We start from the raw sequence: 26,266 nt of genomic DNA on the forward strand, positions 1-26,266 counted from the left end.
TCTGAATGCACCCTTACGCACTGTATGGCGGTATTTACTAGCAATTGTGTGCTACTGCTAGGTATGCAGTGTATGATGGTGTTGATACTGCACAGCAATGTTATTTAAGAAACTGTATAGAAGTGTTATCTTGTCACTGTATGACGTGATTATTTGGGCACCATACCGTATGGCGCTTATAATCAGGCAGGTCAGTTACCACTAGGGGGAGCTATTAGAAGACACATATCTACATAGAGCTCAGTAATAAAACTGTCTCGAAATGCAGCAATGATTCATCTAACAATCAGGGTCCATGAACCCCAAATCACATCGATCTCAGCTGGCTTTACACCTGTCTAGAAATACTGCATTGATCGGATGACTAGTAAGAACTTCATGTATTAGTCCCTGATTACAATCAGCAGAAACAGTAACTAATGGACAATATAGTCTGAAATTACACGCTCCCCTATAATTTAGTAAAGTGGGGCACTCAAAGGAGTTCTGCACCTGCATTATTTTTTTGGTATGGTATTAGTACTCCAACCTGGGATGTAGATTTTGCCATGTGACTGTTCCAACCTGCTTCTCTATTGGCGGCACAGGAACACTCTAGTTGTCACATCTGACAGTCTGGTTGCTAACGATACACTGCTTAGCAACTATAGTCTTTCTAATGAGGTTGTCAGCGAATGAATGCATAGCAACCGGTCTGTTTCAGTCTGTATGATATTACTATGCCGCTACTCACCATTCTGAGGGGTACAGACTTCAGCACCTTGTACTCCTTTTTGGGCTCCAGTCTGTAGATGTGACGGTCGGTAATTACCAGGCCTCGGTCCTTACACTTGTAGAAACAAGTTATCTATAAAACGGATACAAAGGTAACAGTGAAAACAATGAACCCTGAAATATTATATAAGCGCACCCCAAGTTCTACGGCTACCCATAATGCTCAGCTGGTGCGTAAAGAGCAGTTATTGATTTTTCGCTGTTGTTGCATCCTTTTGACCTGACATCTCCCTCTTTATCCTCATGTGTGTTTGTGTTTTCCAATATCCTCGTGTGGAGAACAAAGCGGCCATTGAGTCATAATCCAATTAAATTCCCTGCACGCTGCTTCCCTCCAGCCAAAAATATCATGTGACCTCCGCGCGGGAGACGAATATTAAACAATTACTCGAGAGGACAACTGACAGCCTGACACATCGCTGATCGTTTCTAGGAACGGAAGTGAACATGGCGGTCAGATAAGTTGTGGATGAGACTTTCTCAAGACTGAGACACTTCTAGAGTCAGAAACGTCTTCAGCAGATAGTAACACACACAATGGGATTAGATACAGCAGACAGTAACACACATGATGGGATTAGATACAGCAGACAGTAACACACATAATGGGATTAGATACAGCAAGTAGGAACACGCATGATGGGATTAGATATAGCAGACAGTAACACACATGATGGGATTAGATACAGCAACTCAGTAGACAGTATCACACATGATAGGATTAGATACAGCAACTCAGTAGACAGTATCACACATGATAGGATTAGATACAGCAGCTCAGCAGACAGTATCACACATGATAGGATTAGATACAGCAGCTCAGCAGACAGTATCACACATGATAGGATTAGATACAGCGGCTCAGTAGACAGTATCACACATGATAGGATTAGATACAGCAGCTCAGCAGACAGTATCACACATGATAGGATTAGATACAGCAGCTCAGCAGACAGTATCACACATGATAGGATTAGATACAGCAGCTCAGCAGACAGTATCACACATGATAGGATTAGATACAGCAGCTCAGCAGGCAGTATCACACATGATAGGATTAGATACAGCAGCTCAGCAGACAGTATCACACATGATAGGATTAGATACAGCAGCTCAGCAGACAGTGTCACATAGGATAGAGTTAGATACATGACTCATTGTATAATAGGCAGTGATTCCTCCAGTGTTCTGGATTTTAGTCTGTTTTCTGTTCTCTGGGGTTTTCTCTCCATCTTGCCAGTTTTTTTCTGGTCTTAAAACCTGGAGGAGTCCTGGGACTATAAATCTGCAGCTCGATGGAGTTAATATGTCAGTGATAGTTCTATATCTGCAATTTAGAGTACACTGGAAGCAGTTGGCATTACCCAGGCACAGTATGGCAGTACAGGGGCACTGCTTCACACTTTATCAGCTCTATATGGCACTCTTTGGAAAAAGTACGAGTGTTCACTATGTGCGCTATATGAGCGCTATATGGCATTACATGCCGCTATACTTATCCAGAGATTCTAAGCCAATGAGGCAGGATAGATAAATGGAGCTAAATCTGAGACATGCTGCACCATGCTTCTGTATTGTGGGCTTTGCTCTTTCCCTCCGTACACATGTAGTGACCTGTAGATAAGATGACATGTGGCAGTACCATGTTTAGTGGTCGCACACTACATATAGAGTGTGTGGGCTGAGCCCCCTGTCTATGTCACTTTCTTAGTCTTATAATCATTGATCGCTCCTCTTCCTGCTTTTCTTTAATGTGATCTTGGTGACCCCCGGAGTTGCATATTGTGAGTCGCAAGTAAGTCAATGAATATATATGGAGAGACCTTAGCACGGATAGGTTTATATTGTACCCAATATAGACTATGAGATGACAACACCCTTAAAGGGCCAGTTATACTAAAACATTATGCTTGCATTGCACCAGCATTATAAACCACGGCTCCCCAATCATTCCTGCTGTATAGATCCTGCATGTAAAGCCATATTTACCAAGTGTCCACTAGCAGTGGTTATGGACATTAGCAATTGGAAATAATATTAAAAGGGTCATCCACCACTAAATTATTGTTAACCTATCCTTAGGATCGTTGATCAGTGGGGGATAAACAGAGCAGGCAGTATGGAGCCAATGCATTGCCAGGAACACACAGCTCCATCTGCTCTGCAGTGGCTCAAGATGGTACAGCAGGCAAAGTTCCCATTACAGTGAATAGGAACTTTGCCAACAATACTATTCCAGTTCACTGCAGTGTGTAGGGAGCTGTGTGTTTCTGGCAACACATCAGCCCTTTATAGCACAATAGTCTGGCCATCAGCTGATCTGTGAGGGTCCTGGGTGACAGACAGTCAACCATTGATGACTCATTCTCAGGATAGGCCATCAAGAGCAGAAAGCTGAAAAAGCCTTTAATTCAAGATGGCAGCACGGGGATGAGAAATTTGCAAGAAATAGTTAAAATGTTTGATCATAATACATAAAAATATGATTTTTTTTAGTATGGTGAGAAAATAACTCTCCAAACTAAATGTTACAATTTATATCACACTCATGCTTTAGCTATTAACCCTTTGCAATCCAATTTTGGATTCAGGGTTTCCTAGGGGGTTTTCTCTTTCTCCCATTATACAATGGCGCCATCTGCTGGCTAGAGCCAGTACTGCGGTATGGGACATGTTGGAGAGGCCTCCGACAACAGAGCAGCCAGTAATATACAGTAAGAATACCCTGCTGGACATCTTCCAACATCAGAGCTGTACAGCCTTCAATCAAAATGTCTGAAGAGTTAGACAGTGGATTGGAAAGGGTTAATATGTAGACATATACTCCACTCCCAACTCTTCCAAGATTCTCTGTCCAGCAAGGGTGTGAATAATTTTGCAAATAACAATTGCGAAATATTACAATGTCCTCAGGAGGCAACATGTCCTGAAGAGTAAAATGGCATCCTCCACTTGCCATAAAGTTATAAGCACAATATACTGCGTTTTGAGTAAGATTATGTCAAATACTCCAGACACATCCAAAGCTGCTTTCAAACACCTGCTTCTTTCCTGTGGTCAGGATGCAAGTTATCAGATCTCCCTGCTGCCCCCTGCTGAAGCAGTGTCTGTGCTGAGTAAGCTCTTGTGATGCATTGTGGAAGGTGTAGTGGTTACATCAGGTGCATCACAGCGGTCTTATCTACAAGAAAGTAGTATCCTCCACTAAACAATGCAACATCTGGTGTACTCTGTAATATAACTGTATGATATGAGGCCGGATAAGCGGCTCAGGGTTTGTTGGGGACCACAAAATTGACAGATTAGAGTATTTCACAAACCCCTGCTGTAGCCGCTTCCTCCAGTGCTGATTTCCATGAGAGGTAAGACTGACCAAAATTTTGATTTCCAGATTTTGTATTTGATCTAATAACGCAGCAGAGAAATGTCACAAATGTCAGACCGACATCTGGAGAACGCAGGAATCAAAGCAGTCACTCCTGGAGAAGATGAAGGCAGGATTTAGGGGGCAGTAGGAGCCTGAAATTTTGTAGACAACCCCAAGGAGGGAATGAGAGAGATGGAGAAGGGATGAGGATAATGCAGAGCGACACTTCACTTCTCAACAATCCTCCTCACATCCTGCCAAGTACACAGGAGCCATCACTGCCAGAGGAGCAACCGAATATAGACTGCAGCGCCTAATAAGCAACTGCATGCTGCACAACTGCTGCCTATTATCAGATAGATAGATAGATAGATAGATAGATAGATAGATAGATAGATAGATAGGGAGATAGATAGATAGGGAGATAGGGAGATAGATAGATAGATAGATAGACAGATAGATAGATAGATAGATAGATAGATAGATAGATAGATAGATAGATAGATAGATAGATATGACATAGATAGATAGATAGATAGATAGATAGATATGACATAGATAGATAGATAGATATGACATAGATAGATAGATAGATATGACATAGATAGATAGATATGACATAGATAGATAGATAGATATGAGATAGATAGATAGATAGATAGATAGATAGATAGATAGGAGATAGAGAGATAGAGAGATGATAGATAGATAGATAGATAGAGAGATGGATAGATAGATATGAGATAGATAGCTATGAGATAGATATCAGATAGATAGATGTGAGCTATATAAATAGATATGAGATAGATATAGTAAGATAAATGAGATAGATAAATATGAGATAGATAGATAGATAGCTAGCTAGGTATGAGATAAATAGATAGATAGATATGAGATAAATAGATAGATAGATGCTAGATAGATATGAGATAGATAGATAGGAGATAAATAGGAGATAAATAGATAAATAGATAGATAGATATGAGATAGATAGATAGATAGATATGAGATAGATAGATAGATATGAGTGAGATAGATAGATATGAGATAGATAGATAGATAGATATGAGGTAGATAGATAGATGGATAGATAGATAGATATGAGGTAGATAGATAGATGGATAGATATGAGATAGATAGATGTGAGCTATATAAATAGATATGAGATAGACAGACAGATATATAGATAGATACGAGATAGACAGATATATAAACAGATAGCTATGAGATACATAGATAGATAGTTAGATAAATGAGATAGATAAATATGAGATAGATAGATAGCTATGAGATAGATAGATATGAGATAAATAGATAGATATGAGATAGATAGATGCTAGATAGATAGATATGAGATAGATATGAGATAGATAGGAGATAGATAGATAAATAGATAGATGATAGATAGATAGATAGATAGATAGATAGATATGAGATAAATAGATAGATATGAGATAGATAGATATGGGATAGATAGATAGAAATGAGATAAATAGATAGATATGAGATAGATAGATGTGAGATAGATAGATAGAAATGAGATAAATAGATAAATAAATAGATAGGAGATAGATAGACAGGAGATAGATAGATAGATATGAGATAGATAGATAGATATGAGATAGATAGATAGATATGAGATAGATAGATATGAGATAGATAGATAGATATGAGATAGATAGATAGATAGATAGATAGATAGATAGATAGATAGATAGATAGATAGATAGATATGGGATAGATAGATATGAGATAAATAGATAGATATGAGATAGATAGATATGAGATAAATAGATAGATATGAGATAGATAGATATGAGATAGATAGATATGAGATAGATAGATAGATAGATAGATAGATATGAGATAGATAGACAGGAGATAGATAGATAGATATGAGATAGATGGATAGATAGACAGGAGATAGATGGATAGATAGATAGATAGATAGATAGATAGATAGATAGATAGATAGATAGATAGATATGAGATAGATAGATGATAGGACCGTCACATGAAAACAGTTGATGCTCTTCACGTTTCTTATTGACGTTCAGCACCATGGACAGTACAAGTATTACATATAATACAGGATCCATGTGTGTTTCTCTCCTGATGTCCTCTGCTCCTTCTCATGTATCCTGCATGCAGTCGCTCCTATTCGCTCCTCCTGTCACTATTTCAGTTCTTGCTGCTATATGTAATATATAGTCTCCCAAGAACGGTCTCTGCGGTACGGCAGACTGCCTCTCCACCCCATACAGACGTGCTTTACATTATACAACTCCAGGATAATAAGGAGATAATGTGCAGCATCAAGGAAGATGGATTTTATGAATGTTTAGTCTTTGGAGACAGAGGCATAATGATCGCCGTTAAAGAGAGGACCACCGCGCTTGGAAGGCTGCCTGCCAGTAGTGCTGCCCGCACCCAGCGAGTACCACATTCAGCTGCATCTGCAATCTCAGCTCCCACTTTAATGGGCAGTGTTTATATCTATAGATATTGAGCTCCAGCTTGTGGTGTATATATCTGTATACAGTGAGCTCCCCTAGTGGTGCTCATATAATCTATAGGGGCAGCACCAAGGCTCAGTGTTTAACACAGGGGTCCTGGGTTCAATTCCCATCAAGGACAACATCTGCGTGGAGTTTGTATGCTTTCCCCATGTTTGTGTGGGCTTTTCCTCCCACACTCCAAAAACACGATAGGTAAATATTGATTGTTAGCCCCAATGAGGACAGAACCCAATATCAAGCATGTCAAAAGCTGCATAATATGCATGCACAATATAGATAAAGGCATTTATTATTATACGGTATGGCTGCTGTATAATATATAGTGAGCTCCCCGTAGTCGTGGCTGTATAATCAGCATGCAGTGAGCACCTCCTAGTGGTGGTTGTATACTCTGTATACAGTGAGCTCCCCCTACATGTGGCTGTATAATCAGCATGCAGTGAGCACCTCCTAGTGGTGGTTGTATACTCTGTATACAGTGAGCTTCCCCTAGTCGTGGCTGTATAATCAGCATGCAGTGAGCACCTCCTAGTGGTGGTTGTATACTCTGTATACAGTGAGCTTCCCCTAGTCGTGGCTGTATAATCAGCATGCAGTGAGCACCTCCTAGTGGTGGTTGTATACTCTGTATACAGTGAGCTCCCCCTACATGTGGCTGTATAATCAGCATGCAGTGAGCACCTCCTAGTGGTGGTTGTATACTCTGTATACAGTGAGCTTCCCCTAGTCGTGGCTGTATAATCAGCATGCAGTGAGCACCTCCTAGTGGTGGTTGTATACTCTGTATACAGTGAGCTCCCCCTACATGTGGCTGTATAATCAGCATGCAGTGAGCACCTCCTAGTGGTGGTTGTATACTCTGTATACAGTGAGCTACCCCTAGTCGTGGCTGTATAATCAGCATGCAGTGAGCACCTCCTAGTGGTGGTTGTATACTCTGTATACAGTGAGCTCCCCCTAGTTGTGGCTGTATAATCAGCATGTAGTAAGCACCTCCTAGTGGTGGTTGTATACTCTGTATACAGTGAGCTACCCCTAGTCGTGGCTGTATAATCAGCATGCAGTAAGCACCTCCTAGTGGTGGTTGTATACTCTGTATACAGTGAGCTCCCCCTAGTGGTGACTTTTTAAATCTGTATATAGTGAGCTCCCTCTAGTGGTGGCTGTACATATCTGTATCCAGTGGCTCTCCCTAGCGGTGGCTGTATAGATAGATCTGTATATAGTGAGCTCCTTCTAGTAGTGACTGTATAGTCTGTTCTCAGCGAGTTCCCATAGCATAGCTGTATAATCCGTATACAGTGAGCTTTCCCTAGTGGTGGTTGCAGCAGCCAGTATTGTATCATGTAACTCCATGTGAAGAGAAGCTGGGGATCTGTAACTCTGTATTAGGGCATATTTACACAGGCAATGCAAATTGCGCCCGAGATTCTTGAGCGCAACTCGCATAGCACAGCACACGGACACTTTGTCCGTGTACTGTCTGATGTGTGGGACATCCTATTCTCATGTTAGACTCGAACAAGAATAGGTCATGCAGCTATTTCTCAAATTCCAACCATCATTCGGAGTGAAATGTCGCTTCTGTGCATGAACCCATTCGAACGAATGGGTTCTTTTCCCGTGCCAGTTTCGTCTATATCACAATCGGACAGAACTCGCACGGGAATAAAGTTTTATGATGAAATGTATCAGCACTTAACTTTGGACTAACTTAAATGTTAAAGACAAATAATAATTAAAGGGGAACATTCACTTTAAGCCCTGGAGTATGCCATAAGAAGAGGATGGATATAAGCACTCACCTTACGGATATGACAGGAGAATATGACGCAGCTATGGCCATCTTTTTTCTGCAGGGCTTGAAGTGATTTTTGGAAGTGAGCGGCTCCACCGGGATTCTCTGCTTCCTGCATGACATCAGAGAGGGTGGAAGAAATCATCTCAGCACTGGAGTCCATTACACTGATGAGCAGTCGTAATAGGAGGAGTATGATTAAGTATAGGCAATAGCGTACAAAGAGCAAAGGGGGCACCAAAGCAAACATGAGAAAGTGCCCCCTCTGTTGCTGGTTTATGATATCACTCCCCACTGTCTTGGGCAGCAAGTGTTGCCCTCCCACCTTTCCCATACCCTGTAGGAAAGACTGTCAGGATTTCTTTAAGCCTCATGTCCACGGGTTGATTGGATTCCGCATGCGGATTTCCGCAGCGGGAGGCCTGCAGAAAACTTTTGTAGAAGATAGCGGATATAATGGTTTTTCAGCGCGGATGTACTGCGGATCATCCGTGCGAAAAATAAATCCCAAACCCTACCTTCCAGACTTTTCCCCACCTCCCTAATTGCATTTAACCTTCAAATCCGCAGTGCATCCACTATTGTATTTGCGGATGTACTGCAGATCGTCCGCACCCATTGACTTCAATTAAGCCTGTCCGCATGGAATCTGCACTGAAATGGAGCATGCTGCAATTTGTTTTCTGCACCAAACGGTCCACAAATCAAATCCGCATGCTTAAATTCAGTTGCAGATGCCAATGCCCCCCTTAGGGCACTTTGAATTGTGAATCTTCCACTTGGGTAACTCGTGCGGATTCCGCAAATCAAATCCACCTGTGGACATTGGGCCTTTTATTGCTGTCTGCTATTATTACTGCAATTGTGAATAGATAAGAACCTGCGCAGGTTCACATAGCTCAAAGAGAATGAGGATAGGACTGATAGGACTACCTGTCTTCCTTTTCAATGGACCATAGTAGCAGGCTTTATGTCCTGCAGTATAGCAGTTGTTGCAAGCTTTGGGGTCCCAAAGGTCCCTGTATATATAAAACAACATCAGTGCTATAGATACCAGCTGGTTGTTGGGTTCCTGGTACAGCTGGGCATTGTGGAATTAGCCTTTAACTACCATAAACTGCAGCGGAAAGGCTAACTCATAACTATGGTCACCTCTGCATTGTACTCAAGGCAGCATGTGTTGGCCCCCATTCTTCTGACAGGTGAGAGTCGCACAGGTGGAACCCACACGGATCAGGTGTTTTTGGCATATCCTTAATGCTAAAGATAGGAATACTCTGTTAAAAATACATTTTCTGTTTTTCCACTTCTGCCTAGCAGGTGGTGATATTACACTACAGCAACGATCGGCTTAGACACGTAGTGCTGGACTATTCTTCTGCACGATGAATATACCCTGTAGACTCACACAGGCCAAATAGTTCTGTCTCCAAGTGCGGTTGTAGCCAATGTCCTTGCGTAGATCCTGCAGCGCTTCCATTGCACACACTTTACATTGGATCTGCAACATTTGTGAAGGAGGAATATTTTTCACTATCTTCCTGGCTCTCCATCTGCAGAGACACAGAGAACGATCTACAGAAACTTCTACAAACTGGCATAGGCAGAGAAGTAGATGAGTAGGGCTTGTCTGTGCACCTCTTGTATTCATGATGGGGAGTACGACTAAAGGTGCTTTTAGACGGAACGATCATCGTTCAAACCAGTGAAAGGGAACGATAATCGTTCATCATTCATTTTATGCAGGCGCAAAAATCATTGTTGGCTCATTCACTTTTTGTTCGGTTTAAACAGCGCTCGTTCAGTCCCCCTAGCCCGCTCGTAGAGCGAATGTGGAAGACTAAAGCTTCACGATGAACGAGTCAACTATGTATCTGCACAAGAGCAAACAAACTAGCGATGACGTCATTCGCCCGCTCAAACGATAATTGGCTGCACTGCATTGTAGGGAAAGTTGTCTCCTTCACCATCAGGGTGTTTTGTAGTGTCTGCAGCAAACACTATATCTGCTGCAATGCAGTAGAGCAGGAAATACTTTATACGAGGTGTAGGAATGTACCTACATGCTACTCTGGCATGCCATAATGAGGAGTTCTCACCCCCACTAACCTTCTGTGTAGATTCTTGCAGATTTCCTGGAACTGTTCAAGAACGGCAGGTGGCTCCGGCCATTCCACACTTTTGCCATAATCTTCCATTTCCCGGACATTCTCAAACCTCCGCACTATTTCCATCAGATGCGAGCGCACTTTGTAGCACTTGTAGAAGCTCATGATTTTATAGATGGATTTTAAACGTCTGAAGCGCCAACGTGCCAGGGTGCCCCTCCAGACCTGTACAGGACAAAAGGTGTCAGGTATACTTTAGAATGAAGGTTGTGGGTCCAGGTAGTCAATACCTGCAGAAGGACAGACAGAAGGAAGTCTTGGAATTTACAGTCTCTCTCTCCAGAAGCAGCCATGGCCAGTATAGCTAAAACCAGTATAAGCCTACAGTCTATTATGTATTTCCAATTGCTATGCAAGTATATGCAGTGTGATATTCCCTGTTATCAGCGACTTCACGTTGGGTAGCGGCTGGCTGTAGAACAGGTGAATAAAGTCTATTGCTCCGTTATCAGTCATTCCAAGCTTGGCAGAGGTTGACTGTAATGCAGTTGAATAAAAAGTCTATTGCTTCCTTTTATGAGTCATTTTAGGCTGGAGAGCGACTAGTTGTATGACAGGTGAATAAAAGCTGTTTCCAGCCATCTCAAGCTTGGCGGAGGTTGATTGTAGGGCAAATTAGTAAAATCTATTGTTTCCACATTTAACGTCCGTTTCCAGACTCAGACATTGACTTTTTGTTCTCTATAAATGGCCATTAACTAAATATCAGTTTTCACCATTCTATTCAAGAACCAGGAAGCTCAGGATGAATAAGGCCATGATGCATGACCCACAGTAGATAGCCAACTATTAGGTGACAGGTGCTGCGTAGCTGGATTGCCCGCAGTGACCTCGCCATCCACCTCCTCACCCCCTAATCAAAAAACTGGTAGTTGCATATATACAGAACCTGCTTCCTACGAACTCATATACAAATATTGTTTCCCAGTAAATGCTGGTAGGAATCAGGGATATTTTCATCTAAAAGTCTCAGGTTTCTATGGCGCACAGAGCGTTTCTAACTATATATAGAATCTGGCTACTGAAATGTTCCCACGCACATGGGGCCCTGCAGGACACAAGTGACTCATAGCCGCAGATCAGTCTGATGGCTACAAAGCTGCAATAAAGAAGTTGGCCCCTAACAATAAATCCCCTTAATGTACTCTATCTATAATGGGGGGAGGCTGATACTGACCAATGAACACTCTTCAAGTGGTCCCCCCACTGATCATAGGAACCCCAGTAGTGGGTCCCTGCCATGATCTGCTAGTTACCAAAGGACTCAACAAACAGGAGATGGTCCAAAGAGACCAACAGACGATTGAACCTTAGTGTTTTACGGTATGAACCTTCCTGCAACTTTTTATAAAACTATCACTGATGTATAATTATTTACTGTGATACAATTTAGTACTTATGTAAAATGTATCAACTCAAGGTTTTCTCTTCTTTTTTTTTCAGTGACCCTTCCCGGTAATAGTGATGTCATCCTTATTGATTGGTACTAATGCATAGGAAATGGTGGAATTACTTTCACATCTCTATGACCCTGATTGGGTTCACTGAACAGGAAAGGACGTGTGGAGAGAAGAAATGGATCACTGGAAGTGTACATACAGTTAGGGCCAGAAATATTTGGACAGTAACACAATTTTCGCGAGTTGGGCTCTGCATGCCACCACATTGGATTTGAAATGAAGCCTCTACAACAGAATTCAAGTGCAGATTGTAACGTTTAATTTAAAGGGTTGAGCAAAAATATTTGATAGAAAATGTAGGAATTGTACACATTTCTTTACAAACACTCCACATTTTAGGAGCTCAAAAGTAATTGGACAAATAAACAGAACCCAAACAAAATATTTTTTGGTTCAATATTTTGTTGCGAATCCTTTGGAGGCAATCACTGCCTTAAGTCTGGAACCCATGGACATCACCAAACGCTGGGTTTCCTCCTTCTTAATGCTTTGCCAGGCCTTTACAGCCGCAGCCTTCAGGTCTTGCTTGTTTGTGGGTCTTTCCGTCTGAAGTCTGGATTTGAGCAAGTGAAATGCATGCTCAATTGGGTTAAGATCTGGTGATTGACTTGGCCATTGCAGAATGTTCCACTTTTTTGCACTCATGAACTCCTGGGTAGCTTTGGCTGTATGCTTGGGGTTATTGTCCATCTGTACTGTGAAGCGCCGTCTGATCAACTTTGCAGCATTTGGCTGAATCTGGGCTGAAAGTATATCCCGGTACACTTCAGAATTCATCCGGCTACTCTTGTCTGCTGTTATGTCATCAATAAACACAAGTGACCCAGTGCCATTGAAAGCCATGCATGCCCATGCCATCACGTTGCCTCCACCATGTTTTACAGAGGATGTGGTGTGCCTTGGATCATGTGCCGTTCCCTTTCTTCTCCAAACTTTTTTCTTCCCATCATTCTGGTACAGGTTGATCTTTGTCTCATCTGTCCATAGAATACTTTTCCAGAACTGGGCTGGCTTCTTGAGGTGTTGTTCGGCAAATTTAACTCTGGCCTGTCTATTTTTGGAATTGATGAATGGTTTGCATCTAGATGTGAACCCTTTGTATTTACTTTCATGGAGTCTTCTCTTTACTGTTGACTTAGAGACAGATACACCTACTTCCCTGAGAGTGTTCTGGACTTCAGTTGATGTTGTGAACGGGTTCTTCTTCACCAAAGAAAGTATGCGGCGATCATCCACCACCGTTGTCTTCCGTGGACGCCCAGGCCTTTTTCAGTTCCCAAGCTCACCAGTGAATTCCTTTTTTCTCAGAATGTACCCGACTGTTGATTTTGCTACTCCAAGCATGTCTGCTATCTCTCTGATGGATTTTTTCTTTTTTTTCAGCCTCAGGATGTTCTGCTTCACCTCAATTGAGAGTTCCTTTGACCGCATGTTGTCTGGTCACAGCAACAGCTTCCAAATGCAAACCCACACACCTGGAATCAACCCCAGACCTTTTAACTACTTAATTGATTACAGGTTAACGAGGGAGACGCCTTCTGAGTTAATTGCAGCCCTTAGATTCCATTGTCCAATTACTTTTGGTCCCTTGAAAAAGAGGAGGCTATGCATTACAGAGCTATGATTCCTAAACCCTTTATCCGATTTGGATGTGGAAACTCTCATATTGCAGCTGGAAGTGTGCACTTTCAGCCCATATTATATATATAATTGTATTTCTGAACATGTTTTTGTAAACAGCTAAAATAACAAAACTTGTGTCACTGTCCAAATATTTCTGGCCCTAACTGTAGTTATATACAAGACTACAACTACTGCAAAATAGTCACTACGATGTACATAAGGCCGGTGCTAGCCATAGGTTAGACAGCACCCTGTGTGGAAATTATATGAGTGTTCCGTCATAGAAAAAAAAAAGAAAAATATTGCACTACTAGGCAATTTGACTGCTGCATTGTGCTTGTGCAGAAAGCAGCAGGATAGCAGCATAACCATGCCAGAACATCTCAGCGAATAAATACTGCTCCAAAACCAAGTTTAGAACAGAAATACAGCATAAAACAACACATATATAAAATACCAGAGCCAAGCTCATAACACAAATACAGCCCTAGAATGTAGCTCATAACATAAATACAGCAGCAGAACCAAGCTCATTACATAAATACAGCACAAACTAAACTCAGTACATAGATACAATACCAGAACCAAGAACATAACACAGATACAGCCCCCAAACGAAGCTCATAACATAAATACAGGGCCAGAGCCAAGCTCATAACACAAATAAAGCCCTAGAACCAAGCTCATAACATAAATACAGCACAAGAACCAAGCTCATAACATAAATACAGCCCAAACCAAACTCAGTACCAGAACCAAACTCATAACACAAATAAAGCCCCAGAACCAAGCTCATAAAATAAATACGGCACCAGAACTAGACTCGTAAGACAAATAAAGCAGAGAACCAAGCTCTTAACATAAATATAGTGGCAGAACTAAGTGATTGTGTTGTGGGGGTGGCGATGAGATGACACTGGTGTTTCTAAACATTTGAGAGGAAAAGATAGAAGATGATTCAAGTAGCACCACAAGATGCTGCTGCACAGAGGAAGAAGTTCATCTGGCCAAGCAGACCTAAACCCCCAGCCAATACCCGCCTGGTGCCACCCCTACAACCTGGTGGCCGCTGCTCTGTGCAACCATACGGGTCACAGAAAGCTAAGTCCAGCCATGCATAAGGCAGAGAGAAGTAAGACAAAACACGGTGGTGGTGTTGGGGTTCCTTTAATGCCATGTGCCCTCCCCTTGGTGACAATAAAACCAGCAGGCAATATTACATTGTATATCATAGCCTGTGTCCCCCTCAACAGAGTCAGTATCATATGGCCCAGTGCCACAGCCCCCTATAACCACACAATGCTACATATATGTGCGCCCAGCCAGCCAGTGTCCCAGCCGCCAGCCCTGTGAGTAATCATTCCTGACGGAGCGGCTGCTCCTGCCTCCCCGCCTCTGATTAAACCTGACAGGAGTTTTTTATTCCTTATAAATACACTGAGCTTCAAGGAGGCATGAGGAGCCAAGGAGAGGAAGTGAAAAATACAGCAACGCCTCCCCTCCCCCATTACTCCCACCATTACACCTTCACCCCTTCTTGGAGATGATTCACCCCTGAGGGAGAATTTGGGGGACGCTCAGACTTGGATAAATCAGTGGTGACAGCTCCGAGAACGAAATCTAAAACCCAATTTATTTGCTTTCATTGTGACTGTCCCTGCAGGAATCATGGGCGCGATGCTCTGTGGTTTCCTATTAACAAGCGATAAAAATGTCTATTCTACAAGGCGTCAAATTTCATCCATAGAGCTCACAATCTAATGATTAACCAGACCGCAGGGACATGCTGTGGCTACGATCATTTTGTCACATTGTATTGGATGTACTTATACAGATATAATCCCTCCTTGTGGACGCACGTTTATGAAGGCATTGCCCCATTAACCTCAGGAGGGATCTGAAAATATAGAGAGGCAAGTGTGAGGATTGTTCTGCAACTTCCCTGCCAGACCGTCAACAAGCGGAACACTCCCGCTGCTAATGAGGGCAATTCCATTACATTAGGTAATTGCAAGTTAAGAAATGTTCTAATATATGCTGTGCATGCAGGAATACTGTAGTTTTAGAAGTCATCGGCTGGATAAAACTGCTTTCACACCTGCGTTAGGTCTTAATTCAGGGTTTCCGTCACTCTGCTCCATTTTTGGAGGAGAGAAACAAATAAGATGGAAAAAACCCACATGTTTTTCCCCCATGGACTCATTGCTAGAGACGGGTTGCACCTTACAAAGCATATACTTGGCAGGCGCCTTACTACATTCATCAGAAGACCTTTAAACTAGAACAATATGGGAAGGCAAGTGAAAGGCCGGGTAAAAATCTACAGCTAATTAATACATTTGAGAACCTTGCTATTAGAAGTGTAAAGGAAGAACAAAGACTGAAAATTCAGAAGGAAAGTAGAGGAGTAAGAGACACCGATCACAAACTAAAATGTTTCTACACAAATGCACAGAGCATGGGAAACAAACAAGGAGAATTGGAGCTCCTAACACAGTAAGACTATATGATGTCATAGGCATCACGGAAACTTGGTGGAATGATACACATGATTGGAATACAAGGCTTGAAAGATACAATGTATTTATAAGAAACAGACCTAAAATAGGGGAGGAGGAGTTGTGTTGTATGTTAGGAAAAAACACTCATCTCCACAGAGATTCCAGCTTCAAAGCTGGGAGTTCTGTAGAAACTGTTTGGGTTTAGAATACAAGGAGAGAACAACAGAAAGGACACCATTGTAGGCATTTACTGTAGGCCGCCTGGAGAAGCAGAAGATATGGAGGAACTCTTTCTATATCAAATGGTCAAGCTCTCAAAAAGGTATCAAAACATTTGTTAGGAATCTCTCTCAGACAAAAGTAGTGGGTCTAACAAATTCTTATCCTCTTTTGCATCCAAAAAGTAGAAAACAAGGGGATCTGCTATCTTGGACCTAATTATTACTAACATGGAGAAAATGGTTGAGGAAGTAAGGGTGGCTGGGTCCATAGGGGGCAATGATCATGCTATCCTTGAATTTTAAAAAGCAAGGGGAGGAAGATCCGAGAAGACTTAGACTTCAAAGTTGGACTTCAGAAAGGCAAAATGTAATGGACTCAGAAAGATGGTAGGAAGGATAAAATGGATGGATGTTCTTAAGAACAGAAATGTCCAAGAAGGTTGGGAAATGTTGCAAAATGAGATCCTCAAAACACAATCATTAACAATCCCTAAAATAAGGAAGAATGGGAAGCATTTAAAGAGAGCAGGATGGATGAACACAGAACTTACACACATGTTAAAAAGGCTGAAAAATATGTCTAATCAAAAAGAAAGTGAGGGGGCATACCTAAAGAAGAATATAATACAGTCTTCAGAAACTGTAGGGCAAGCGTCAGAATAGCTAAAGCTGATAATTAATTAAGGTTTGAAAGAGGCCAAAAGCAATAAAAAAAGGATTTTGGGGGTGTCAAAGGCAAAAGAAAAGTTAATGATGCTATAGAATGTTTACAGGATGAAGATGGTGAATTGGTTAAAAATGATGTTGAGAAGATCGAACTGTTAAAGTCCTATTTCGTATCTGTTTTCCTTCAGAAAGTACATGGAACACCAACTGATCTTCCCTGTGCTATTGGGCAAATAAAAGAATGCAGGCTATCTATAAACGGAGAGATGGTGAGGGAACACTTAGCTAATGTACATGAATTCAAGTCTCAAAGTCCAGATGAATTACATCCTAGGATACTAAAAGAAGCAGCAGAGGTAATTGCTGAACCACTTGCCGTAATCTTTGAAAATCCCAAGAGAACCTAAAAGACTCAAGAAGGGCAAATGTTCTTCAAAAAAGGGAAGAAGGTGGATCCAGGAAACTACAGGCTTGTGAGCCTGACTTCTATACTGAGAAAGATCTTTAAACAAATTATTAAACAGCATGTATGCAAGTACTTGCATGAGAATGGAGTAATTAACCAGAGCCAGCATGGGTTTGTAACAAACAAGTCATGCCAGATGAATCTAATTTCCTTCCATCATAGAATCGCCGACTGGGTTGATCAGGAATATGTAGTAGATATAGTATATCTTGACTTTAGTTAAGCATTTGACAAACTATCTCATACCATACTTATTGAAAAAAATGACCAAATATGGGATTGACAAGACAACTGCTAGGTAGATTCACAACTGGCTGAGTGATCATACTCAAAGAGTGGTCATAAATGGCTACACATCCAAGTGGAAGAATGTATCAAGTGGAATACGACAAGACTCTGTACTGGGCCCAGTGTTGTTCAACATTTTTATAAATGATCTAGATGAGGGAATTGAGGGGAAACTGATCAAATTTGCCAATGAAACAAAGCTAGGAGGGATGATTAAGTCTGAAGAACATAGAGTGGGGATTCAAAAACATCTACACAAGCTTGAACAGTGGGCAGCGACTAACAGAACGGTATTTAACATGGAGAAATGCACAGTGCTACGTCTGGGCAAGAAAAATGAAAAAAAAAACACATGCAGAATGGGAGGAATTGAGCTAAGCAGCACATGTGAAAAAGACTTGGGTATACTTATTGATCACAGAATGAACATGAGTCAACAGTGTGATGCAGCTGCAAAAATGGAAAATACAATTCTGGGACGTATTAAGAAAAGCAATACAGCTCAGTTTAGGCTTACCGTCTTTCTGCTCTGTTTTCAGAGGAGAGAAACTGAAATATAATAGAAAAAATATTCATTTTCTTTCTCGTTGATTTCAATGGAGTTTCAAAAAATGGAAAGCAAATGGAAAGGCTTCTATTGGCTTTCATTTCATCTGTTTTATTTGGACAGAAAAATAACGCTGCAGACTGCACTATTCTCCTGCACAAAAAAAAAAAAGGAAATGTAATGGATTGTAAGGAAACCTTTCCATTTGTTTTCATTTGTGTTGAAACCCCATTGAAATCCATAGGGACAAAAAGGGATTGGTTTTTTTCCATGTTATTTCAGTTTCTTTCTTTTCTCCAAAAATGGAGCAGAGAGATGTAAACCCTGAACTGAGTCCTAACGCAGGTCTAAAAGCAGCCTTCTATGCTTTTCTTTTTCAGACTGATTAGAACTAGAGATGAGCAAACGTACTCGTTTAGGGCGATTTCGCAATCAAGCACCGCTTTTTTTGAGTAACTGACTACTCGAGCGAAAAGATTCGGGGGGCGCCTGGGGGCGGCGTGGTGGAGCAGGGGGTAGCAGTGGGGAACAGGGGGGAGCTCTCTCTCTCTCCCCCCCACTCCCCTCTGCAACCCCCCGCTCACCCCCGGCGCCCCCCGAATCTTTTCGCCCGAGTAGTCAGTTACTCGAAAAAAGCGCTGCTCGATTGCGAAATCGCCCTAAACGAGTACGTTCGCTCATCTCTAATTAGAACCATGGATCTGAAGCTAAAACAAAGAGCTCCCGAAACAGAGATCTGCACCTAAGGAAATTCATGTTAGAATGTGAAGAATGTTTAGGGAACTTTCACACAGGATGGAATATTCTGCAACAGTGTTGCGGAATGTACCATCCTGGAATTCCGCACTGCTAATTGCTGGCAGAATTCTACCATTTTCAATTCCGCATCAAAATCCACATATTAGGAGTGTGGATTTTGGTGCCAAATATTCCGCAGGAGGGCATATTGCACAACGCTGTTGTGGATTATTCCTTCCTATGTGAAAGATCTCTTTATGGGGGAGCTAGCCAATCACAAAATTTGTGTTAAGTGGGTTTCCAAGCAGTTGACAGCTTACAATCAGAGGAGGTGGGTTGAGGTCTGTCAAGAACTCCTGTATGCCTTTGAAAATGAGTAATAGGTCCTCTTTAAAAATGTGGGCATATCCGTATGACCTGGAATGTAAGGTTCAATCCAAGGAACGGCGTCATAGTGGTTTTCCACGTCCCCAAAAAATTGAAGTCTGCCAAATTAACACAGAAGCAAACTCCTCATTTTTTCCAAACTGGATTTCATACTTGGGTTTGATGATGGTGTAAATGTATTGCATGTAATGGTGACTATTTTGAATAGAATTTAATGTACAGGAGACCTCAGGCTATAGCCTATACCATAACACAAAGTTATCTTCATCTGGTTAGTAGGTAGTGTTTACCCCGGTTTAGCTTGAAGGTTCTCCGTTGCTCAGGCTGACGGGGAGTCAAATGGCTTGAATAGCAGCAACAAAGGAGAAAATCCGTCTCCTTAAAAACACTTCTTTTATTCTTATTTTATTCCAAAAAGTCCATATAATTACAAATCTAAGGTGCCGTGTAGCACCATGTCTGTGCACAGACGCGTTTCGAAAGACACTGCATTTTTAATGTGTTTTTAAGGAGTCGGCTTTTCTCCTTTGTTATAGTCTATGTCACTTTTGCTTTGATCTGTTCATTAATAAAGTTGTCGTGCCAGTGGAGGCATTACTTCTTTATTCGCCCTCGTAGCTCTGTAGTATAATATAGGATATAACTCAGGAACAGTAAAGGATAATGGCCCATTTACACGGGACAATCGTCGCTCAAAATTCATTAGAAGAAGAGTCAATGAAAGCCGTCCAACCCAGGACCCTTCCGCAATGTCAAATGCGGAAAAGTCATCTATTCCTCGCCATCTCCTAGCGAAAAGCAGGGATTTAAAAAGAAAAATCGGTACTGCGCTTATCTGATGGTGAGCCGTCTAGACCATCTGCATATAGATTAAATACAGGTACGCGAGGACAGACACAGGGTTGGATTCCACTGCGGGCTCCCGCATGTGAAGTCTGACCCGTTCGTGTGCAGCTGGACTAAGAGGGCCGTAAGTAATGTGTGTACACAGTGACTCCACCAGCAGAATAGTGAGTGCAGCTCTGGAGTATAATACAGGATGTAACTCAGTATCAGTACAGGATAAGTAATGTATGTACACAGTGACTCCACCAGCAGAATAGTGAGTGCAGCTCTGGTGTATAATACAGGATGTAACTCAGGATCAGTACAGGATAAGTAATGTAATGTATGTACACAGTGACTCCACCAGCAGAATAGTGAGTGCAGCTCTGGAGTATAATACAAGATGTAACTCAGGATCAGTAAAGGATAAGTAATGTAATGTATGTACACAGTGACTCCACCAGCAGAATAGTGATTACAGCTCTGGGGTATAATACAGGATGTAACTCAGGATCAGTACAGGATAAGTAATGTAATGTATGTACACAGTGACTCTACCAGCAGAATAGTGAGTGCAGCTCTGGAGTATAATACAAGATGTAACTCAGGATCAGTACAGGATAAGTAATGTATGTACACAGTGACTCCACCAGCAGAATAGTGAGTGCAGCTCTGGAGTATAATACAAGATGTAACTCAGGATCAGTACAGGATAAGTAATGTATGTACACAGTGACTCCACCAGCAGAATAGTGAGTGCAGCTCTGGAGTATAATACAAGATGTAACTCAGGATCAGTACAGGATAAGTAATATATATGTACAATGACTCCACCAGTGGAATAGTGAGTGCAGCTCTGGGGTATAATACCGCATATACCATAGGATAAATAATGCAATGTATGTACACAGTGACTCCACTAGCAGAAATAGTGAGTTATACATATATACATCCTGCATTTGATATAAGGTTGATAGGGAACCAGCCCACAAGTATATAAGGGAATTGCTATTTCTGCATCTCTCTTGTTTACCAAGTATGAGTCTGCAGCAAGCTGTGATTGATTTTGCTCCATTGCTACATCTACTAGCATGTTAGAGGTATTGTTACAGATTTTGTTATAAAACCAGCTCCAACTTTAAGATGTCACCTGATCCTACATAGTAAGAGGGGTGTCCCATCAGGATAACCCTTTTTGGGATACAGCCCCATTGAAGCGGCAGAGGGAAGCTGTAGGTGGCTGTACATTTCCTTGAGCTTTTCAGCAGCTCTTCGCTCTGGCAGTAGAGCGGGATTGACAGCGGGGGCCCCTGCATGTCAGCCTTATGACCTCATAGGACATATGGAACGTAGTTGTGCTAATAGGACATCCTCTTTTTATGGTAAGTACCCTGGAGAGACACAGCAACCAGTGACCGCACCATTATCTTATTAACTGGAGGCTTTTCCTGTAATTCCTCCGCTGACACGTTACACAGATTATCTGAGGACAGGGACGGGTAACAAAAGACACATGCTATGTCTTACAGCTGTAAGGGAAACACGTGTGCCCGGGACACACTGCGCAGGAACATAGGAATCATAGGATCTGGGATAATTAAAAAGGGTTTTAGGAGCCATTATAGATCCCAAATGGAGTTGCCACCCAGATTTCTCCACACCCTTCATGGCACATAAATCTGAATTATTATCCAGAGTCAGAGGTTTAGCTTAAAGGGGTATTCCAGGAGTTTTACCCCTTGATGACTTACTCTCAGGATTGATTTCAATGGGAACTATGCCTTCTATTACATTTCTGTCTCCAACCACAATGAGGGTCGAGCTGTCAACATTCATCATGGGTGCAAAGAGATCAGCTGACTGCCAGGGTTCACCAATGGGTGGAACCTTGTGATTAATCATGGATGACCTATCATGAGGATAAAAGTCCCGGAATACCCCTTTAAGTCTCCAATGCTCTAATGCAAAGTCACAGATGACTCAGTGTGACGTATTTGTGCTATGAATTAGTCTTTTTTTTTTTTGCGTGCTTTGTACTTTGTACACAGCAAAAAAACCGCCCAGATTCAACCCTTTCCAATCCACTGTCTGACGTCTAAAGACATTCTGATTGAAAGCTGTACAGCTCCAAAATCGGTAGACGTCCGGCAGGGTATTCTTACTGTAGATTACTGGCTGCTCTGTTGTCGGGGGCCTCTCCGGCAAGTCACATACTGCAGTACTGGCTCTGGCCAGTAGATGGTGCCATTGTATAATGGCAGAAAGAGAAAGCCCCCTGGGAAACTCTGAATCCAAAATTAGATTGCAAAGGGTTAAATGGCTATTTAGCTGAATGGGTTCCAGATGTTTTTTTTTTTCCACTAAATTACACATCTGTACGCACCTTCCACAGACTTCTATTGGGATCTTCGGTGTGCAATATGAATTGCGCACAAAAACAGAGCAGGTCCTATTTTTGCGCGCAAGAGAAATGTGTGTGCAAAATCGGGAATCGAGAACAAACTCATTGAAATCAATGCGTTTTATTCTCTGCATGTTACGCATGCAAATACCCTCATGTGAAGCAGCCCATAGGCCAGTGTCATATGGGAGTAAGCGCATTTGCGCAATGGGCATTGCAAATTTGCGCACACATGTGCATGTTTTACTGTACTTTTGGTCATGCAAAAAAAACACACAGCCCTGCTCCCATTGAAATGGGCAATTAGGGCTTAAACAGATGAACGTATGCGCAAATACGCTCAATGCAACGGAGCATATTTGCGCATGAACAAGTTATAAGCCTTCGCCGATGTGGCGTACTTTTTACTATCAAACCAGCACTATTGCGCGCACAAAAAAAGCTGAAAGTTAGGGCAGGACCTATCTTTTCTCACACATAGGAATTGCATGTGACAAGTACGCGCGTGAGAACGAACCCATTAGCTTCATCATCACGTTTTGCGGGCATAAATTTCGCATGCACAAAAACTTTTGCAAACACGTTCGTCTGTTTAGGCGCTCAGCGCAATAAGTTCAGTATGTGCTCCTTCTCTGTGCAAATGAGCTGGAAAATAGAGCGTGGTACGTATTTTCTGCGAAAACAAAATGCGCACACAAATAATGCTTATGTGAACGAACGCATTGAAATGAATGGATTCTATGCGCTGAACGATAATCGCTTCGTGCAAATACAGCCAGCGATTCAACAATGAACAATAATTCGTTCGCTTATCGCTTGTCGTTCAGTTCATGCGGACGTAAAAATCAAGCAACGATCGGCCCGTTTAAACAGGCAGTTATGCATCTATGAACGACTGCCTATTTACTGTAAATGGAGGCGGACAGCTGGAAGCGATCTCCGTCCCGCTCCACGTCCATTCACTGAACGACTATTGCTCCAGTGAGAAAGCAGAGAAGTGATCATCGTCCCAAGGAAAATAGACCCTATGGCTGTGTTCTCACTTACCGGATTCCTGGCGGAAATCTCGCGGTTTGGCCGCAGCGAAAAACTGCAAGATTTCCACCAGGAGAAGCGCTGCTTCAAAACCAGAGGCACTTAGCTGCGGGTTTTGAAGCAGTCTGGCCACTTGCTCTTTCACTGTGGCCGGCGCTCCCATAGAGGAGAGCGCGGCGGCAGTGGAAGAAGAAAAAAAATGAACATGCTGCAGCCGGCGAATCCGCGCCGTAGCGCCGGCTCCTTTGGGCTTTGCCGTGGTGAATTTGCCATCCCGTGTGGACGAGATTTCTGAGAAATCTCGTCCACATGGCTGGCTAACCCAAGGATTAGCGGCTGCAGGCGGATTCGCCGCGGCGAAATTCCGGACGGAATTTCCGCGGCAAATCCGCCCAGTGTGAACCCAGCCTAAGGAAGAAAGTCCCCACAGCAAAATCCATATGGATCGCACTCCTGGTGGGGCCCTTGATTGCCAGGATTTGCGAGAAAGTGCTTCACATGTGCTTCGGGGACTCCATTTGTAGCCTTCGGCTCAGATCTGTTGCATAATCCCAGATGAAATAGCCAGCATGCTATGGGAAAATGGCATTATAGTCGCATTATAGACTATGGAGTCCATTCAGCACGATTCGGTTCCATTCCCTGCAAGGATTCCATTGTCCTGCTTCCATGACAAACCAGGAAAGTAGTAACATAGTATGTTAGGGCTGAAGGGAGACAATGTCCATCTAGTTCAGCCTGTCCCCCCCCCCCCCCATCCCCTTGTTGATCCAGAGGAAGGCAGAAAAAAAACAATGAGGCAGAAGCCATGTAGGGGAAAAAATTCCTTCCCGACTCCATAATGGCAGTCAGAATAATCAATCCCTGGATCAATGTAGGATCCCTGAATGTAGATGTGGACGGAGCCATAAATAGAATTTCCGGTTTTCTGAAAATAAAGTGCAAAGCGGTATTCTGGGAATTTTATATTTTCTATTGATGACTGACTTAGATGAATAGATGATCACTGGGGGTCCACCACTCTGATCTACAATAATCACCTGATTCCCAGAGTCACATGGGCGATTATAAGCATTGATTCACACAGTCTTGTCCTACTGTTTGACCGTGGTCAGCCGGCGACTCCCATAGGCAAAGAGAGGGGAAGGGAGTTTAGCAAAGCGCTTTTAAGCTACCGTGTTTCCCTGAAAATAAGACAGTGTCTTATATTAATTTTTGTTCAAAAAGGTTTAGCTTTTTTACATGTACAGCTGCCTGGACACTATTTAAATTGACTTTTTTAAGTAACTGTTAGCAGGGCTTAATTTCAGAGTAGGGCTTATATTTCAAGCATCCTCAAAAAGCCAGAAAAATCATTTTGCACCCTCAAAAATTCTGCAAAATCATGCTATGTCTTCTTTTCAGGGAAACAGGTATGTCAGCTGAAATCACAGTGGTATTCCGAATCTATATAGCCTTAGAAATGCCCTTCACAGATATAGACAAAATTAAAATAGATAACTTTTATTAATGATTTGTTTAAAATTAGGGCCACATAAATCATATAACAAACACTAACACACGTGGACTGACAACATGGATCGTACTGTGTGACTCAGTGACCGGATGGAATAGGGGTCTTAGTTCCCCTTAGGTATCCAGTCAGGTTAACCCCTATTGACAGAATTAGGGGACTGGGTCACTGGTTTATAGCGGTATGTCACAAAAAGAAGGTTCCCTGATCTATCGTGGCTGGTTCACAGCTGGAAACCCCTTGACCATTATTATCGCTATTTTTAAAGGATCATATGGTTGATCAAAAGATCTATGTTACACCATACTGGATACGTTGTCACTCGTGGTTTGTATATTTTAACGTTAATAATGGGGGAATTAAACCCCTCAATGGATGATCACTCAGATATTTATGTAGATGTTACAACGTCAATAACTGAGTAGTCGCTCAGTGCTCACTCAAGCATTCTTTTTATTTTTATGTCTTAAGGATGAGATAATTACTCAGCAAGTAGGTGACTACTAAGGTGGCTTGCAGTGTTTCGGCACTTGTTAACGTATTAATTCAGAGTTGTGTATTGATTTCACACAGTGAGTGACTGCTCCAGTATTTAGTGTACGTATTACGAATAGTCACTATAGTGGTCACTCAAATGTACATCAGTTTGGAGCAACGGAATAATTGCTCCAGGAATGCGTGATCACTTCCGTGGCTATTCGTTCAGACGTTAGTTCTGTTTCAAAATTAATTTACTTTAGGGATAGGACATTAGCTCAACGCGTTTCTCCGTCCCTGTATGGGGCGGTTCTTCAGGAGCAGGGCCGAGAATTGCCCTGAATTCTATGCGATAATCCCTATGAATCCTATTTTAGTGAATAAGACCCTAGTTGGTAGTCCTTGTTTATATAGAAGGAAATAAGACAAAGGTTCTCCTCCTAATAATTCCCTAGGCTCAGAGACTAAGTATGAAAGGTCGCTTCGCTGGAT

General features: G+C 42.1%; 1 protein-coding gene across 1 annotated transcript in view; it reads right to left on the bottom strand.

Moving 5' to 3' along the window:
* The window catches only part of LOC136586513 (unconventional myosin-Ig-like), a 174,755-nt gene that overhangs the window by 68,241 nt on the left and 80,248 nt on the right, over positions 1-26,266 (bottom strand). Inside the window, exons 17-20 of the mRNA XM_066584633.1 lie at positions 10,568-10,791; positions 9,867-10,011; positions 8,466-8,570; positions 734-847 (exon numbers count right to left, since the gene is read on the bottom strand). Of these exons, the coding sequence (XP_066440730.1) occupies positions 734-847; positions 8,466-8,570; positions 9,867-10,011; positions 10,568-10,791 (588 nt within the window). The remainder of the gene's footprint in view (positions 1-733; positions 848-8,465; positions 8,571-9,866; positions 10,012-10,567; positions 10,792-26,266) is intronic.

The sequence above is a fragment of the Eleutherodactylus coqui genome, chromosome 12 (assembly GCF_035609145.1).
Source record: "Eleutherodactylus coqui strain aEleCoq1 chromosome 12, aEleCoq1.hap1, whole genome shotgun sequence".
Lineage (NCBI taxonomy): Eukaryota > Metazoa > Chordata > Amphibia > Anura > Eleutherodactylidae > Eleutherodactylus > Eleutherodactylus coqui.